Consider the following 18,234-nt stretch of genomic DNA (forward strand, 5'->3'; position numbering starts at 1 on the left):
ACACACACTCTCTCTCTCTCTCTCTCTCTCTCTCTCTCTCTCTCTCTCTCTCTCTCTCTCTCTCTCTCTCTCTCTCTCGTGATCAAATTGCTCTATTTAAAAGTTTTTGGCCTGAGTAGAATTAGACTAAAAAGTCACATTTTGATTATTACTTTAATAGTATAAAACTCTTTGATAAGGTATTTATTTTTCCAAATACACAATGGTAAGAAAATAGCCATTATATATTATGTTAGTTATTAGTTTTCTATGTTAGAAAAAAAAAATCCCAAAAAAGAGGGCTACTTTTTGTTCATAAGGTCTAAACATTTCAATATAGTTCATTCACAAAGTCTCTATCTACTATGTCTCACATTAAAATATATCATAAATACACATATAATATGATATTCTTAGCTAGTAAATATTTTTCATCTCTTCTCTCTCATAAAATATTATTTTAAATTTTTTTATCCTCTTCTCTCTCATTAAAAATTAATATATTTATTTATTTATTTGTGTGTGTGTGTGTTCTCTCTTGACTATATTGAGTCCTAAATGACACCGGAGAGAGAGAGAGAGAGAGAGAGAGAGTGTGTGTGTGTGTGTGTGTGTGTGTGTGTATGTGTGTGTTGTTAGAGATACACATAGTGAGAAATGAAGATAAGGGCCATGCACAAACACACACACACACACACATATATACACACACAGAAAGACGCATACACACATACACTACTTAATTTATTGCTTAGTTAGTAACTGTTGCTAATCATTTTTATGTTAGTTACTAAATAAAAATATAAACAGAGAGGGAGAAAGAAATATACAGACAAATGAAAGTGAAGGAGAAAGTGAGATGAACCACACACACACACACACACACAGAGAAAGAGAGATTATGTGACTTGCTTTGAATTTTTTTCCGTTGAAAAAGAAAATCATGTGTCCTCCATTTCTTTGAGGGGACTTGTGAAAAAAAAAATCGTTGAACAAGGTGTTGATGGCAATCTCTTCTCGATGAAAAAAATTCACAAGTCCCCTTTGAAAAAAAAATTGCCGAATAGGAGGTTATTGGCACCCGTTCCCAATTTTTAAAGAATCATTAAGTCCCCTTAGAGAGATGAAGAAGGCAACTTATGAATTTTTTTGCCAAGAAGTTGCTGGCAAACCCCTATCTGACAAAAAAAAAATCACAAGTTCCCTTAGAGAGAGAGAGAGAGAGAGAGAGAGAGAGAGAGAGAGAGAGGAATATGTAAGTATAAGTATATGTATATCCAATTTCGCTCATGTGTGCACAATTGAAGTACTAATACACTAGGATGTAATTGTGACACGTGCTAGTGTTGATAGTGGTGGTGGTGGTGGTGGTGGTGGTGGTGGTGGAGAAGCAATAATGGTGCTTAATATATGCCCAAAAGAAAAAGAGGACCAAGTGGACTATGTGGAATAAAATTGGAGGTTGCCAAAAAAAGCTCTCTTCTCACACACACTCATCCACAAACCATGCTAATCAAACAAAGAAGGTATTAGTCAACAAAGCACCAATCCAAAAACAAGATACAAAGCAACATCAACCCCTACACAACTGCTCAATCTCATGAACTAGATTCCAAAAGGATACCATCCATTCTACTAAAGAAGAGTTATGCACCTTATAGCTTTCCCAAGAAAGCTAAGATAGAATCTACTATATCTCCAATGTAGGCAAGTATCCACCACAGTAGTCAGCCTCAACTATTGTCAAAACCAATAACAACTAGATAAGCCCCTAATACCTCCCTCTTCTCCGCTAAGAGACTAGCCTCTAATAATCCCACAACACTGAAAACATATAATCAGTTAGTGAACTCAATCAATTGTTCCAATATCAAAGCTCACAACCCAAGCCTCCTCCAAGTCTAAAACACAAGTTGATCAAATGGTCACTTATGGAGATGGTAGAAAAAATGTCCCAAAAGTAGGATAAAACTATCATACCATGCCTCAAATAACTTGAAGACGCTTTGCTCATTCTTACACTCATCCTTGAGCAAGTTGATATTGAAGTACTATTAAGAAAAAGAAAAGATCATCATAATAGGGGCATGATATGGGAAGAGTAAAATATATCTATGATGATCACCATCTCATTGAGGAACTTTTGCAGCGCATTTTTAAAAGTATTGCCAAGGCCATGAGATTGATTTTCTCTTATTCTTTGAAACTCTTTGTGATGACTTGCATTAGTACATTATCATAGTTGATAATGTTGTGCATCTCTATGCGATTGAGTTTTTTATTGGGATTTTCCAGGACTTTATTTTCCTTCGTTAAGGACTCAATTACACATTCAAGAAAGAGGGCATTTGAATCCTAATTGACAGTATCCTTGTTATGATACCTTGGAAACTCTGGTTGGGATGGACATGGCTTTATTATAGGTGGAGGTGATGGAATACATGTGCTCTAACTCAAAGGTCTTTATCTATAATGGCTTTTAACAGCACCTCTTTACAATTTATAATAGTTTCGTTCAACCTTTCTAAAATCTTTGATATTTTCTATTACTACTAAACTCTCAATTTCTAGATTAGAAGTTTCAAATTTATGAAACCTTTGATTAAAGTTTAAAATTTATGAAATTTTTAAAAGTTCTTTACATTACTTGTGAAAGTGGTGTTTGTAGGATTTGTAGATCCTTGTGCAATTATTGATAAGTCTATGGCCGGCTTGGGAGAGAGTTCACATGGTAAGGGAAGCATTGCAAGTGACTATATAAATACCCCTAATGACAGAGCTACATGTGCAAGTACTTCCACTCCATGTAGTATTTATCCACCAAACTCAAAGAAAAAAAACTGAACACATCACAATGACATTTAGAGAATTATGTAAGCATGCACGCAAGAGATAATGCCAATGTTGCCCTTCACATGCTCTTTCATACTAATGACATTCCTCATTGAAAAGTGATAAGTCCACACTTGTTGAACATGATCAAAGCGATTGGGAAAGTTGGCCAAGCTATAAGCCCCCATTTTATTATATACTTTGCACAAATGAGCGTAATGATAAAGTCAAATACATTGATAGAGAGTTGCTTGATATTAAAGATAAGTGAAAGAAATATGAATACATCATTTAGTAATAAAAATTTGCATGATGTTAGAGAAGTGAAAGAAATATAGATGTTACATTTTGTCATAGGAAGTTGCATGATAGTAAAGATAAGTGAAAGAAATATAGATGTAGCATTTATGTAATGAATAATTTGATCCTCATCATAGGCCCATCATTAATGTCATGGTGTCTTTTCTAGATGGTTTTGTCTTCATGAAGGACTATATCTGAGATTTTAAAAGATGTAGTTTTGAATGTTGGGTTACAAAATGTGATGCATTTGTGCATGGATAATGTAGCAAATTATATGATCTCCTACTTGAGACTATTGGGGCTAATTATCTTGGGTTACTTCTATATTGATTAATGCTACAAAGATTCACATTCACAACTCTCAAGCATACAATTTTAGCATTGTATCACAAATTCGATTAAAAGGAGCTCATAAAGCCAACTCAAAAACGCTTTATTTACATGTTTATTATACACACCGACTTAACTTGCTACTCATGGTTATAAGTGAAAATTGGAACAAGAGAAGAGTGTCATATTGATAAAGCAATGCAAGTAGCGAGTATAATTTTGGGAATTACTTTTTTACAAGAAAGACTATTTTAAAGATCCTTCGCCTTACAGATAAGAAAGATACAACAATGGAGCTTATTGATAAGCTCACAAATTCTATGATTTAGAACAAAGAGGGCATTGAACATGTGGATACTAGCAAATAATAGTAGGTTATGAACTTATGTGTTGATAGATGATATACATTGTGCTCTCCTTTATATGTACCTGTTTATATTTTGCATTCAATATGGAAAGCAAAGATTCCAAGTGGCAATAGTGAAGTCCATGAAAACTGGATGAATATGCTTGAGAGATATACTCTCTACAACATTACAAAGCAGTGTCTTTTATGTGATAAGTTGCTCATATATAAGAATGAGGTAGGTAGATATACACACACTATTACAAAGGGCGTAGCAATGATACACCAAGGGATGATGTGGTGAGAGACATTTGCGGCTTGCACAAAAGGATGAGGAGGATACATCTTATCCATGATTAATATTTGTATTTTTTTTTCCATATAATTTGCTTCAACCTTATATTACAGTTTAGACTCTAAACTTTGATGTTACGTAAAACCTGTCTTTAATGGCTATGTTTTTTGGCCCTGCTTTAATTGTGTTTGGACTGAAATGATTCAAAATGAAAATCTGAATTTTTTTTCACAAATCAATGTTGTGTCTTAATCATTGCATGCCTGGCTTATACTCAACTCATTGGCTTGTTACTCAATTTAGCTTAAAATACTAGATTTGGGTATTTGATTGCCATATGAAAAAACTATGACGTATGATTGCCATGTTACGTATGAAAAAACTATGGTCATAACTATGAGAACTTCCTACAAATGTTGCTAGCTTCCTACGACAGTTTCTTAACTATGAGAGTTTCTTAACATTGTGGGAAAGGTAGCCGGTGCAAACAAGTGATGATGCCTAGGGGTGGGGAGTAAAAGAGGGGAGGTCCAGGGGTGGAGAGCAAAAGAGGGGATAGAAGGGCACAGATGGTGATGGAACTGCCCGAGTATGCAGCCGAACCATCTTTCTTTCAGCCATGGAATAGCAAACATATCACCTTTTCCGGCCTTGTCTAATAAGAGCTTTTTTGTTCACGTGCACATGCAGAAAAATAATGTATATCTACATCGCAAATGTGTCAAAATGACATGCTCCAGAAGTCTGAGAGTAATAGATCTTTTCTATACAACATCAGCATAGTTGATTGGATGGAAACTATCTTTCTCAAGTGAGGGTTTTAAAAAGAAAAACTGACAGCCCTGTTATGACCAGCGTTACTGCAGTCCACCTTGAGCAGATGAGCTCTTTGCAAGTCAGAGGAGCAGTAATCTTCTTGTAAACCTCCCTGACTTGAGCTTTTGTTGCATCTAACGTTCCAGAATTATCAATTACCAGATCACCTTGATCTCGTTTCCAGTCTAATGGAAGCTGAGAGTTAATCTTCTTAACTGCCTGATCTTTGGCAATGCCATCCCTTCGCATCAACCTTTCTTCTTGAGTTGTCAGATCTACCCATACCACAATAATCGGCTTGCACAGCCTGATCAGCTTCTTCGACTCAAATAGAAGTGGTACATCCATAATGACCACAGATGTCCCAGCAATCCAATGCTTTAAAACCTCCCAGTAAAGACCACATGCTATAGACAGTGACATTGCCCTGCAATTCCATAGAATCCAAAGCGTCAGGAAAAGGTGACAACATAACCTGAAGATGACTCTACAATTCGATGTACTATAAAGAAATAACGATTATTGGAGATCATTGTTCTCAGTATTATGGATGCTGCAAGTAGTTTATGTAATTGTATTTCTGAAATGATACTTGTGTCACCTGTCAATAACTGGTTGAGGGTGGGATTCTTGATATAAGAAGACTTTCAAACCTCTCAAATCAATGAAATTTTCATCAACTTCATGCAGTTTAGTCAGAATTGTTTTCTTTCTTTTTTCTAGCTACACTTAATTCTCCTCTATTTTGCAGCAATCAGATAATCATCACAGTGTGTAATCAGCAACCATTCAACTCGGTTCTGTTCCTCATTCTTTCTATAGGTCTTCTAACACGTGTAGACCTTCTTACCCAACGATCTGTGTTATCAGGTAGTGGATCCACATCCAAGGGAATGTCAATGACCTCATTGTTTGGCTACTGAACTGCATGTTCAGGTTGCTGTAATACAATTTCAAGCTGCTGTAATTCATTTTCAGCATGCTGATTTTGGTGCTCAAGCTTGATGTGAAGCCTCCACTTGCTGCCCATTTTCATCTGGCTCAATGATGATACGCTGATTGTCATAATCAGCATCAAAAGGAGTGGAATTTTCAGTGGCTGATGGCTGCTCTAGTAATTGATCATGCTGAAATTTAACTTTCTTTTTGTCTGAGTCATTAGATGTGACATTTTTCAACAGCTTTGACTCATTGAATATCACATCCCGGCTGCATAGCACCTTTTTTATGCTTGGAACCCAAACTCGATAGCCCATTTCCCCTTCATCTCCATAACCCATGAAGATGCCTCTATGAGATTTCATATCAAGTTTGGTTCTGCTATCAATAGGTACATGTACATAGCATTTGCAGCCAAAGACTCTTAAGTGGTCATATGAAGCAGATTTGCCAGACAAAGCCTCTTCAAGAATGCCACTGTCAAGTGCACGATGTGGAGATCGGTTGCAAATATGCACCGCGGTTTTAAGTGCCTCTCTCCAAAACGATTGCGAGAGATTAGCTGTGGACAGCATGCACCGAATCTTCTCACATAACGTGTGATTCATTCGCTCAGCCACACCATTAGAAGATGGATTGTAAGGAGCAGTAAGCTCTCGTTTAATCCCATTGTCACCACAAAACTTATTGAATTCTTTAGATACATACTCTCCCCCATTATCTGTTCCTATGCATTTTAACTTTAGGCCTTTGTGAGTATTAACCAATGCATAAAACCTTTTAAAAGCATCCAATGCTTCACTTTTCTGCTTAAGTAAGTAGACCCATAGCTTCCTAGAATGGTCATCAATAAAAGACACAAAATAACGGAAACCACTATGAGTTTTTATTGGCATGATGCAAACATCAGAATGGACTAGATCCAAGATACATGCCTTCCTAGAGGCTCCATGAGAGTAGGGACTCTTTACATGTTTACCAAAAATACAATCATCACAAAAGTCAAGCTTTCAACTTTTCACATCAACTCTTCCAAGTGAAGAGAGTGCCTGCAAACCCTTTTGGCTCATATGTCCAAGACGCTTGTGCCATAACTCCATGTGTGACTGTATTCTAGCAACTGCAATAAACTTTCCAGGAAGTGCCTTGCAGAACAAATAATACAGAGTCCCCTTTTTACCACCTCTAGTGACTAGCATAGATCCTTTTTGTATTTTCCACATGCCATCACCAAAAGTAGTGAAGTAACCTTTGCTGTCAAGCTGCCCAACAGAGAGCAAGCTCTTCTTGATGCCAGGAACATACCTAACATCATGAAGAATCAATTTCTAATCATTTTCTAGAGCCAGGTGTATGGTGCGCATTCCTTCAATATCACATGCATGATTGTTGCCAAGGTAGACTTTTCCAAGATTACCTTCTGCATAAGTAGAAAAACACTCCAAAGATGGGGCTACATGAAAAGAAGCACCGTTGTCAATAATCCACGATTGTGACAAACCATCATGAGCTGACAACAAAGCATCTATCATATCTGTTTTAGTGATAAACATGTCCTCCACTGTCATAGCAAGCGGATCTGAAAATGCAACCAGCAAATCAGCATCTTTATCATCTTCTATCTCCTCAATAACAACAATAGGTACCACATTTGCTTTCTCTATCTCTTTGGGGTTAGAGCTGTCATCCTTGTCATTCTTTTTGGCTTTTGCATTAGCCTGCTTCTTACGTTCTTGTTCCTTTTTAAAGTACCTGCAATCGGGCTTTTTATGCCCTTTGCGACCACATTGATAACAAGTTACATCTTGCTGTTTTTCCTTGCTTTTGCTGCGATTTTTGTTTTTATTTGCAGCTTTATACATTTTTTCAGCTCTTCCTCTTACATTGTAGGCTGATCCACTATTTTCCCCACTTGCCTTGCGTCTAATCTCTTCATTCAGAATAGAACCAGGCACACCATCAAATGTCAAGTTGGGGTTATTGCTCAATGACACAACCAATGCTTCCCATGAATCGGGCAAGGTCATGAGCAAGAAGATAGCCCTCAATTTAGGATCAAAAGCTGGCAAACCTACATCCTGTAACTGACTCAAAATACCAGTGAAAGCATTCAAATGCTCTGAAGCAGGTTTGGACTCATCAAGCTTCAAGTTGACCAACTTCCGCATGAGATGTACTTGATTGACAGGAGTTGTATTCTCATAAGAAGCCTTAAGCTTTTCCCAGACTACATAGGCAGTATCAAGTCCCTTTATATCAACCAAGATGTCATCTGTGACAGCCATTTTAATGTAAGTAATGGTTGTTTTATTCATCTTAGTCCAATCCTCATCTGACAAAGCAACAGGCTTATGTTCTTCTAAAGCATCATCACAATCCTTTAGAAAGAGTATACCCTGCATACGATCTTTCCAAAGATCAAAATCATTCCCGTCAAATTTACGAATCTCAAAGAGATTCTTTGTGTTAGATGTAGATGCACTACCAGCCATTTTCAGGAATACACATCTGCAATAATGGACTGAATGCTTTCAACTAATAGCGAGGTTTCTGAATTGTAACAGCAAGTACACACTCTTGTACTTCCAAAGTGTCCAAGAAGCAAATGTAGCTGCAAATTTCAATCTCAAGTACTGATTACAGCATGTGCAGGAATCAAATCTGATACATTTGCATTGTGGATAGCTCCCACTTCAATAGTACATCACCAAAATTCCCAAATGCAATGACCCAATTGCTGTATTTACCACTGTTTCACTACATAATGAGTATTCAGCAATGCATGTACCAAGAGAAACTGCCCTTTTTCAACATTTGAAGCATCCAAAACTATAAAGACTGCCACTCAATAGTGAATCTGCTGCAAATTTCATTGTCCACTCTCAACACGACTCAACAATACATCACCAATGTGAAAAGCCCCAAAATTTCTGCAGTGAATGTGCTCCAATTGCATAAATACATCATCCCAAGCATCAAATGCGAGCTAATGTTGCAGAAATTTCACAATTTCTGTAAAAGCCCAAAATTTCGGGGTCCCACAGTGCACAATTTCCAAGAAATTGGCTCATCCAAGCAAAAATTTCACTTACATTTGAGAACCCCCAAAACATTTCTGAGGCCTGTGCACTCAATGTCTGCAAATTATGGTCCAGAGATCACTGCAATATGTGTTAGGTACCATATTTGGAAAAAGCCCCAAATTTTAAGACAAAGATTTGCACAGATTTGAACTCTGTGCTTATAGGTGTGAACACTTGGTAGAAGGGGAAAAATAAGGTGAAGAAAAATTAAAACAAAAGGGCCGTTGACCTTTTGCCCCGTTCGTGTGACGGGATGCCCGTCACATATAGGTCGTCGTCGTGCAGCCCGTCGATCGTCGTGCAACCCGTCTGACGTGGCATTAAGGTCTCGTCCGTCTGGCCGCATGCAGATCCTGTCGTGTTGTCCTGACTGCGTACTAGTCCCGAAACCTGCAAGTCGCCTAGGCTAGACTATGGTCGTCTGTCACCTGTCACACAGACTATGGTCGCCTGTCACCTATCACATAGTCCGTCTGACTTGTCATCAGTCTGCCGTCGACTGTTACCTATCTGTCTACTCGCCACGTGTCGCCTACTCCTCAATAGCCTGATAAACCGATAGTCTGCTTGCGTGAGCCATTGGTTCTGATACCAGTTTGCTGAGTCAAAGCGGAAGCAAATCGAGAAAGAGAATTGAGAGCAAGCACAGTAATCGAGGAGTTTAAGGACTTAGAGCTAAAGAGTGTTTGACAATGATAGAGTGAGAGTGAGTCGTCGAATAGGTGTGTACCAGTGTGGTACACACAAAGAATGAAATAATATATTTATACTTAGGGTACGGTACACTTACACCCGTTAGGGTGGGTTCACATATGTGAAGTAATATATACACGAGAGAGCGCGTAAAGGGCCTTACACCCAACACAATGCAGAATGGCCGAGTTGTGGCATACGAGAGTATAGTACTCTCTGTCGTTGAAAGGACTTACCAAATTTATGAGAAAAGAGTCATTGGTTGTGATCCATACACTTTCTAGTTGGAAGCACTATTTGCTTGGTACTGATTTTGTAGTGCAAATGGACCATCAAACACTTAGATACTTTCTCACACATGCTATATTGTGAGAGAAACACATTCGTTGGGTCCTATCTATGTTTCATTTTTAGATAGTGCATGTGAAAGGCAAGAAGAATGTAGTTGCAGATGCTTTATCTCGCAAACCATAGGTGTCAATTGTTTCAATTTCTTATCACCATGAATTCAATGATATGAAAGAGCAGTATGCTCATAACAAATATTTCTCTGAAATCTATGAACAGATGATCAATGGCCAGCATCATGATCATTATGTGTTCAAAGAAGGCTTTATCATGATGCATGGAAGACTATGCGTTACAAAATAGTTAAGGCCAAAAAGTCAAGTCATGCTCCACCGTATGCACGACATCGTGGTATAGATGCCACAATCAAAGCAGTAGAGACTTTCTTCTATTGGCCAGCCTTGAGATCTAATGTTGATGCATATGTCAGATCTTGCCTTGAATGCCAAAAGGTCAAATTTGATAGATAGAAGGCACCAAGGTTATTGCAACCACTGCCTATTTCAGAAAGACATGGGAAAGTATTGCCATGGATTTCATTTTTTATCTTCCAAGAACTTCTTCAGGGAATGATGGAATCTGGACTATCTTGCAGATTAAGCAAACACGCGCATTTCATTCCTATAAGGAAAAAAGTTAAGTGAAAGCACATGGTAAGTGAAGTGCCAGAACATATGGTTCAAGAGGAAGAGCCTGAAGTAGAGGAATTAGATGAGATTCTAGTTCCTGAGCAGATCCTGACACATAAGGATAGCAAAGTGAAAGGTAGAGTTACAACAAGATTTTTTGTGAAGTTCAAGAACTATTCACCAATCGATGCCAAATGGATGGAAGAGGCTAACTTGGCAAATTCGCCTCAGTTATTGCAACTTTACCGAGAAGCTTTCTTGTTGGAACCTACAGTGACTTAGAATGCTTTTTGAAGCAATGTACATTCTCTATTGTACAGTTGAATATTGCATCTCATTAAATAATACACAATGTATGGTTTACACTTAGCATTAACATGTGTATCATTGAATGAAATCTCAGTGCTTTGAAGTTGTATTTGTTACACTTCAGTTGAATGATTATACATGTTGTGACACATAGTTCGGGGATACATGCTATCACCCTGTGTTGCATCCGGAAACATGTATATAAGAAAGGCTCCTAGTAACCATAGTTGGATACAGGATGTGATCCTCCACCTATGTGAACTTGAACTTGCAAAGGCACAAATGGTAGTGGAAAAACTCCTACCATCGCCTTGTGTCATCTATTAGTAAGTGCTACATGCGATGGCACTAATAACATGGGGAATCTTGTTATCGTCCTGTGTCATCCGTTAGCATGTGTGGCATGCAATCGAGGTTGCTTGCTTCTTTCAAGAGGAGAGTATGTCACCAAGTGGTGATGCTTTTTGTAGTTGCTTTCCTTATTTACTTATAAAAACATTTTAGTTTTCTTTTCTTTAGTTCCTGTTGCTTTTTACCCCCAGAATTCTCTTGGATTAAGCCAGGATCTTTGCATGGCCAAAAGAGGCAGCCATTGGTACAAATTGGACTAGAGCCTTGGGACTAGATTGAATGGGCAATGAAAAATAGAATGCCAGTTTGAGACTATGTGCTTAACGAATGGAGATGGTGTAGGACAATGAGCCTGGCCAAGACAGATGATGCACATGTAAAAATTGTTGAGAATAGCAAATGATGCTTAACATGAATACCCAAAAGAGTCTTGTCCATAAGTGGATTTATATGAGAGAGAGACAATGATGTATGCTCTAGGAAGAGATGTCTAAAATCCCATAACCACAATGAGAAGAGTAGTACTATCCAAAAGCTATAAAGGCATATACTTATTGACACTCATTTCAATGAAATAGTACAATAACTCTGTGTCACTCAAGATTGTGTTTATGAGTCCAAGTTAATCTATCTTGGAACCTAATTCACTTGAGTTATAATTCTTTATCTCAATCATGTTTTATATTTATAACCTCCGTCCACCATACCTAGCATAGCTCTAGATCCATGTTTCTTAACATCGTATCAGAGCCATGGCTGAGCTAAGCTAGTAGTGTGATTTATTCTTCTTTGCATGGTTTGAGGTTCGCATTGGAGGAGCTAAGCAAGGGGAACAGCTTGGTCCAAGGGTCTACTTTTGTCTCTCAAAGACTAAAAAGAGAGAAGGGAGAGATGATGCTCTTCATCCTCCCCACCATCATTCCCAACCTGTCATCTCAGCACCATCGATCCATCCTTAGAAGCCTATCTTCGTCTTGCGTGTATCTTCCAAAGTTGTTGCCGACTTCCATCGTCATGGCTCACAATCTCATGAGTGCAGTGCAGTACTCGTCTTACAGCGGCGGCCCCTCTGCTCTCAAGCACGTAGAGGTACCGGTTCCGACACCCAAGAAGGATGAGATTCTAGTAAAGCTTGAAGCTACAAGCGTGAATCATGTAGATTGGAAAATACAAAGAGGGATTTTGCGGCCAACCACTATCTTCAAATTACCATCCTTCACAAGATTTACAAGCAGTTCCAGATACTTCGCATTTGCCGACATCATAAATGAAACCAGCTTTTGCTTTGATAGGGTCAATTTCTTAAGAGCAGTGGTTGCCAAAGATTTGGCATTTGGAGTGAGATCTATCACTTTGGCTATATGCTTAAGATTTGGGCTAAAATTGCACCACAGAATCCCAATTGTATAGTGAATGATTGCACCATATGTACGACTAGATGGACTCTTAAGTGCCTCTCCTTCAGGAGTTTTGTAATCTAAAACTTCATCAGCACCTAACTTTTTTACAAGATTTATGTTACGAGCTCCACAAGTTGTTATCACATGGGTACCGCCAAGCTTTGCAATCTGAACAGCATACAATCCAACACCGCCTAATGCAGCTGTGATAAGAAGGTTTTTGGCTGTACTGCTTCCATCAAGTTTTACACCAGCAACATCATGTATTGATTGCAGGTCTGTAAGCCCTGCAAGAGGCAAGCAGGATCCATCTACAGCAGAACATTCTGCTGGCCTCTTGGCCGTGTACTTCAGAGAAGCCGCAGTGAACTCCGCAAAACCACGGGGATTGAGCCAGCTAACAACTTTATCACCAGCAGTAAATGTAAGCACCGTCTATCAAGAGCTGAAGAGGCATGGGCAAGGAGTATAGGAGGACATGCGACTGGCAAGGTGGCTGTAACATTTGAAAAAGACTGAAGAAAAAAGAGAAGCACCACGCATCAACAAAAGGGATAAAGAACACAACAAAGAAAAAGAGCATGAAGACAAAGACAACAAAAAAGGCCCAAAAAATCGAGAAAAGCAAAGAATGCCAAAGAAGCATAAAGAAGATAAAGCACTTTTCGTTGTTGACAACAAAGGATCTCTCTTAGTGGATCGTGTTTCCCATAGTGGACGTAAAACCCTACCAAGATGCAAAGTTTCAAGCCTTAACTTGACTAGGCAGCCAAAGAGCTAGTCTCTTGGTCCATGTTTACATGCAGGGGGGGCAAAAGCCAGCAAGGATAGAGACTCATCATTTGAAGGGGGGTGTTGAGAATAGCAAATGATGCTTAACATGAATGCCCAAAAGAGGCTTGCCCATAAGTGGATTTGTATGAGGGAGAGACAATGATGTATGCTTTAGGAAGAGAAGTCTAAAATCCCATAAGCGCAGTGAGGAGTAGTACTATCCAAAAGCTATAAAGGCATGTACTTGTTGACACTCATTTCAATGAAATAGTACAATAATTCTGTGTCACTCAAGATTGTGTTTACGAGTCCAAGTTAATCTATCTTGAAACCTAATTCACTTGAGTTATAATTCTTTATCTCAATCATGTTTTATATTTATACCTAGCATAGCTCTAGATCCGTGTTTCTTAACAAGAATGCCCATGGAAAAAAAAAGTCACCGTAACTGAGCCACATTACACTTTTTGATGTGGTTGCAATGCTAAAAGTTGCTCATAACAACTTGAGGAATGCAGGGGTCACCATCCCTAAAATTTAGGAAGTTACTATTTTTGGACCCTAGGATCTGTTCGCGTCATTATCTTCGTTTTTACACGAGTATTAATTCTCTAGTCTATACAAAGGTCAAATTTTGCACTGATCATGGAGAATTTTAGACCGGAAGGTTTTAACGGAAAATTTGTTGCGTGTATGTCATGTGTCACAATTTGGGCACAAATTCCTAAAAGAAAGAGAGAGCATTTTTTTTAAAAACGTAATAGGCAGGGGAGGCAAATTTGAACGTGAAGTTTTCACAGGTTGAGGGCAGATTGCTACAAGTACATCAACTATAGAGAGTACTTCTTCTTCTCTGACTCATGTACGGAGGTAGAGCTTGCTCTCTCTGGTCAACTCTCTCTCTATTCTCAAAGGAAATGCTTTGCATGATGGGCTGATTGCATCGAATGTACAGCTCTGAGTTTTCTTTGCTCTTCTATTGAGGCAAGAGCCTCACTGTCCAGGTTCAGGAGTAGCTGATTGCTTCCCCAATGCAAGAACTAAAGAAAGTGATTACCATGCCAAACAAGAATAGGGTTTTCAGATCTGATTTAGTGTTGTTTCTGGGACTGTTTTACTGTCGGAATGATGCCAGGGTCAAAGGATTTGTAGTCCAATTGGTATGGAATAGATCACTGCAAATTATAATTCTACACTTGAATTATTGAGTTATGGTCACAGAAAGTGTTTTTCTACTTAGGATGTTGTTCTGGATATGTCGTATTGTCCTTATGAAGCTAAAATTTACTCAGAAAGGAATATTGTGCTGGATATGCTTTAGTGTCCTTATGCAGCTGAGATTTACTCGAAAAAGATGAAAGCCAACTGTTCACAGGTTTTATACTTTGGAACTTTTTTTTTCGTAACCTTCCATCTTTTAATTGATAAAGAAATACTGAAAGGGGCGCCGGTCTTCGGGGCCAATCTGGTGTTGAGTGAGAAAATGCGGTCTCTGTTTGTGTCTATATGTTAAAAGACCAGGTATCAATTGAAGGGACTACCGCCTTCTGTAAGTCATAGACCAATTATAGTAAAAGAATGTTGAGGCCTATGCTTTGTGTAGAAAACCACCAGTTTCAACAATGTTTATAGCATTTCATGAGTTAGATGAGATGAAGACACAGTATCTAGAGGATAAGGACTTCGCTAAAGTCTATGATCTATTATCAAATGGTCAGCACCATGAGCACTTTACTCTTAGAGAGGACTTTTTTATCATGCATGATCGATTATGTGTTACAAAGCAATTAAGGGCCAAGGTTATGGTTGAAAGTCATGCACCTCCATATGCAAGGCATCGTGCCATTGATGCTGCAATAAAAGCAGTTGAGACTTTCTTTTATTGGCCAGCTTTGAGACGTAATCTGGATCACTTTGTGTGCACATGCATTGTATGTCAAAAGGTCGAGTTTGGGGTTTGTTGCAGCCCTTGCCTATTTTTGATAGACCATGGAACTACATAGCCATGGATTTTATGTTTGATCTTCCTAGGACACCTACAAGAAAAAATCCATATGGACCATTATTTGCAAGTTTAGCAAACAAGCTCATTTAATTCTAATGATAAAAAAGATAATTGCGGATCACATGGCAAGATTATTGACACAAAGCATCTTTAAATATCATGACTAGCCACAGTCTATTGTGAGTGATAGGGATCCTCGTATGATGAGTCTCTTTTAGAGAGAGATTTTTTAGAATATGGTTACCACCCTGAAGTTCTCATCTTCTTTTCATCCACAAACAAATGAGGAGTCTAAAGAAGCAAATGCTTCTGTTCTAGATCTTTTAAAATGCTATGTGTCTAAGCATAAAACGAAATGAAAATAGTTTCTACCTCTTGTGCAATACACTTACAACAACACAATGCAAGCATAGTGACCATTGCACCGGCAGTGAAAGATTTGACACTGAGGCATGCATTGCGAAACTATGGAAACCATGTGGTATAGAGCCAAGGGTAAATGAGCAAGATGCAACGTAAAACTTTCATTAAATTGAAAGTTTGCATCTTAGAACTGAGTTACTCTGAAAGTTTCACCTAGTAACCAGCTCACTTAGGGCACTTAAGCTATTAAGTAGACCCTTAGCTAAAGTTTTGCCCAATGTGTAACTCAATTATCATTGATGACTAAGTGATTAATTAGATCTTAATCAAAATTAAGGAGCAACTGGTTACTCATTTGGAAAGCTTATCTTGGCTATTTGGGAATTCTTCTCTCTCATTTGGGGCAACCCAAGCTTGAAGACAACCACTCTTATCTTTATTCCTCCAAAATATTACATATTTCAACCATGGAATGAGCTTACAACATAGATGGAATGTGAACAACCACTAATTTTTCTCCTCTAGGCATGGGGATTCCATTGGATAGCCTCATAACTCCATATACAACAAGATATGCTATTGGTTTTAAGCTAAATATCAAGAAAATGAGTTATGGAAGCACTATGGGCTAAGATCCTTTCTTCTTCTTTGAAATCTCAAGCCTAGTGCACTTTTTAAGCAATTTTATCACGAAGATAGCGACATTCTCACAATTTCATCACGAGAAATCCCCTCATTTGTGAGAGAAATAGGGTGGGACTACATGGAGACTATACAAGAAAGTTATCTCAACAAATACTCTAAAAAATTAGATTCAGATCATTATTGTCATTTTTTGGGTTTGGTAGGCTAAAGTTTTCATTCCACGTTTCGAACACTCTACAACTGATTGGAGACCAGCAGTGAATGTGTCAAGGCCAATGTGCACCCGTGGATCAGTTATGTCACAAGAAATCACTAAAGTACAGCCATTTGTAACCAATTTCAAGTATATTTCAATAATCTAAAGATATACTGAAAGGGGTGCCAACCTTTGGAGCCAACAAGTATAAATGCATGGTCAAGAGCACTCTAGCTTCAATTATGTATGGAGTTTTTTTGTTGAATTTATTATTAAGTTAAATTAAGTGTTTGCTAAAATATCGTTTACTACCCTTCAGGCTTCCAAAAGCTGATTTCAAATAGCCATAACGTATCGTCTCTAGCTTGCAAATTCCTTGTGGAGATCACCACCCCATGCATACCCTCAAGGACTCCATTTAGGTAGCTCTTACTGGCACTTGAGGCAATGTTACTTGAGTAGTACCCCTCCGGAAGTGATGTTTTAAGGTCCAATTCAGCTCATCTGAGCAACTGCAGGTGGCACTTGCTACCAACTAGCTTTAAAAAAAATCTTCAATAGCATACTTCAATAGACGAGTCATAGTCCACGACTATTCTACACTCAAAGATGGAACTATCACCACTATCACTTTTTGAATCGTCAACGAGTACTTTACTCCCTCTATATCCTAGATTAGCAATGCTAGATACCCTAGACATAGGTCACTCATGATACGGAACAAGTGTATACAAAATACTACATAACCTTGTTGAAATCCATGACTAGAACCCCTACATTGGAACAAGCAATTTTCTTTACTACGACCACAATCAAGATCATAGACTCTCAAAATAGTTTAGTGATTGCTTGCAATGAGACACAACCTAGTGGCCTCTATATGATGACTCATTTCATATCCAAGCCGACAGTGACCCGTCAAGGGCTCTAAATTCTAGTGCTTTTAAGCTTTAGCCACTACACGGAAACCTACAAATGATGAGCATCTTTGGCATTGCCACTTTGGATACCTTGGATATAACTCACTTTATGAGTTATCACACCATCAGATGGTTGAGGGCCTTCTCTGCCTAAAAAGCAAGGAAAATAGCATCACACACTATTCCCTCTTAGCAAACCACACATAGAGCTAAAAAGCCCCTTAGATTGATTCATGTTAGTCTTTGTGAGCCAACATAGACTACCGCCATTAATGGTGCATTACACTTATCTTCATCTACATCTTAGCTTGGGTGCATTAAGTGCAAAATCAAATGGGTCATCGTATAGAAACAACGTGTACTCACGGTTGAAGAGTTGACAAGAGACTCTATGGTATCCAGAGTGGTAGATCGCCCAAGCCACAATAAGGTCATTGGGACTAAATGAAACTTTAGGACCAAATTGAAAGATGATGGGACTTTGAACTACAAGATTTTCGACAAAAACAAGGCATTGACTATGAAGAAACCTTTACACCCACATTGTAGTTGACATCATTCCACCTGTTACTTGCACTAGCCGCCGACATGGTTGGCTGCTCTATCATATAGACGTCAAAACTGTCTTTCTAGATGATTACTTGTAGGAGGAAGTCTATGTGAAGCAACCTCCCAGAT

The 18,234-nt window shown here is 38.4% G+C and overlaps 1 protein-coding gene and 1 pseudogene across 6 annotated transcripts in view; both read right to left on the reverse strand.

The window, feature by feature from the left end:
• Positions 1–3,724: 3,724 nt before the first annotated feature.
• The window catches only part of LOC148029834 (dephospho-CoA kinase-like), a 48,755-nt gene continuing 34,245 nt past the window's right edge, over positions 3,725–18,234 (reverse strand). For 3 of the 6 annotated variants that reach the window (XM_087686143.1, XM_087686144.1, XM_087686146.1), the window contains exon 4: positions 3,735–5,328. In XM_087686143.1, the coding sequence (XP_087542269.1) occupies positions 4,893–5,328 (436 nt within the window). In that variant the 3' untranslated portion in view covers positions 3,735–4,892. Of the gene's footprint in view, positions 5,329–18,234 lie in introns of all 6 variants that reach the window. The other 3 variants (XM_087686147.1, XM_087686148.1, XM_087686145.1) reach the window with 2 other exon arrangements.
• LOC148029835 (chloroplast envelope quinone oxidoreductase homolog pseudogene) lies at positions 9,919–18,146 on the reverse strand (annotated as a pseudogene).

Source organism: Lygodium microphyllum, chromosome 10, assembly GCF_053477565.2.
Source record: "Lygodium microphyllum isolate KBCC chromosome 10, Lygodium_microphyllum_v1.1.10, whole genome shotgun sequence".
Taxonomy (NCBI): domain Eukaryota; kingdom Viridiplantae; phylum Streptophyta; class Polypodiopsida; order Schizaeales; family Lygodiaceae; genus Lygodium; species Lygodium microphyllum.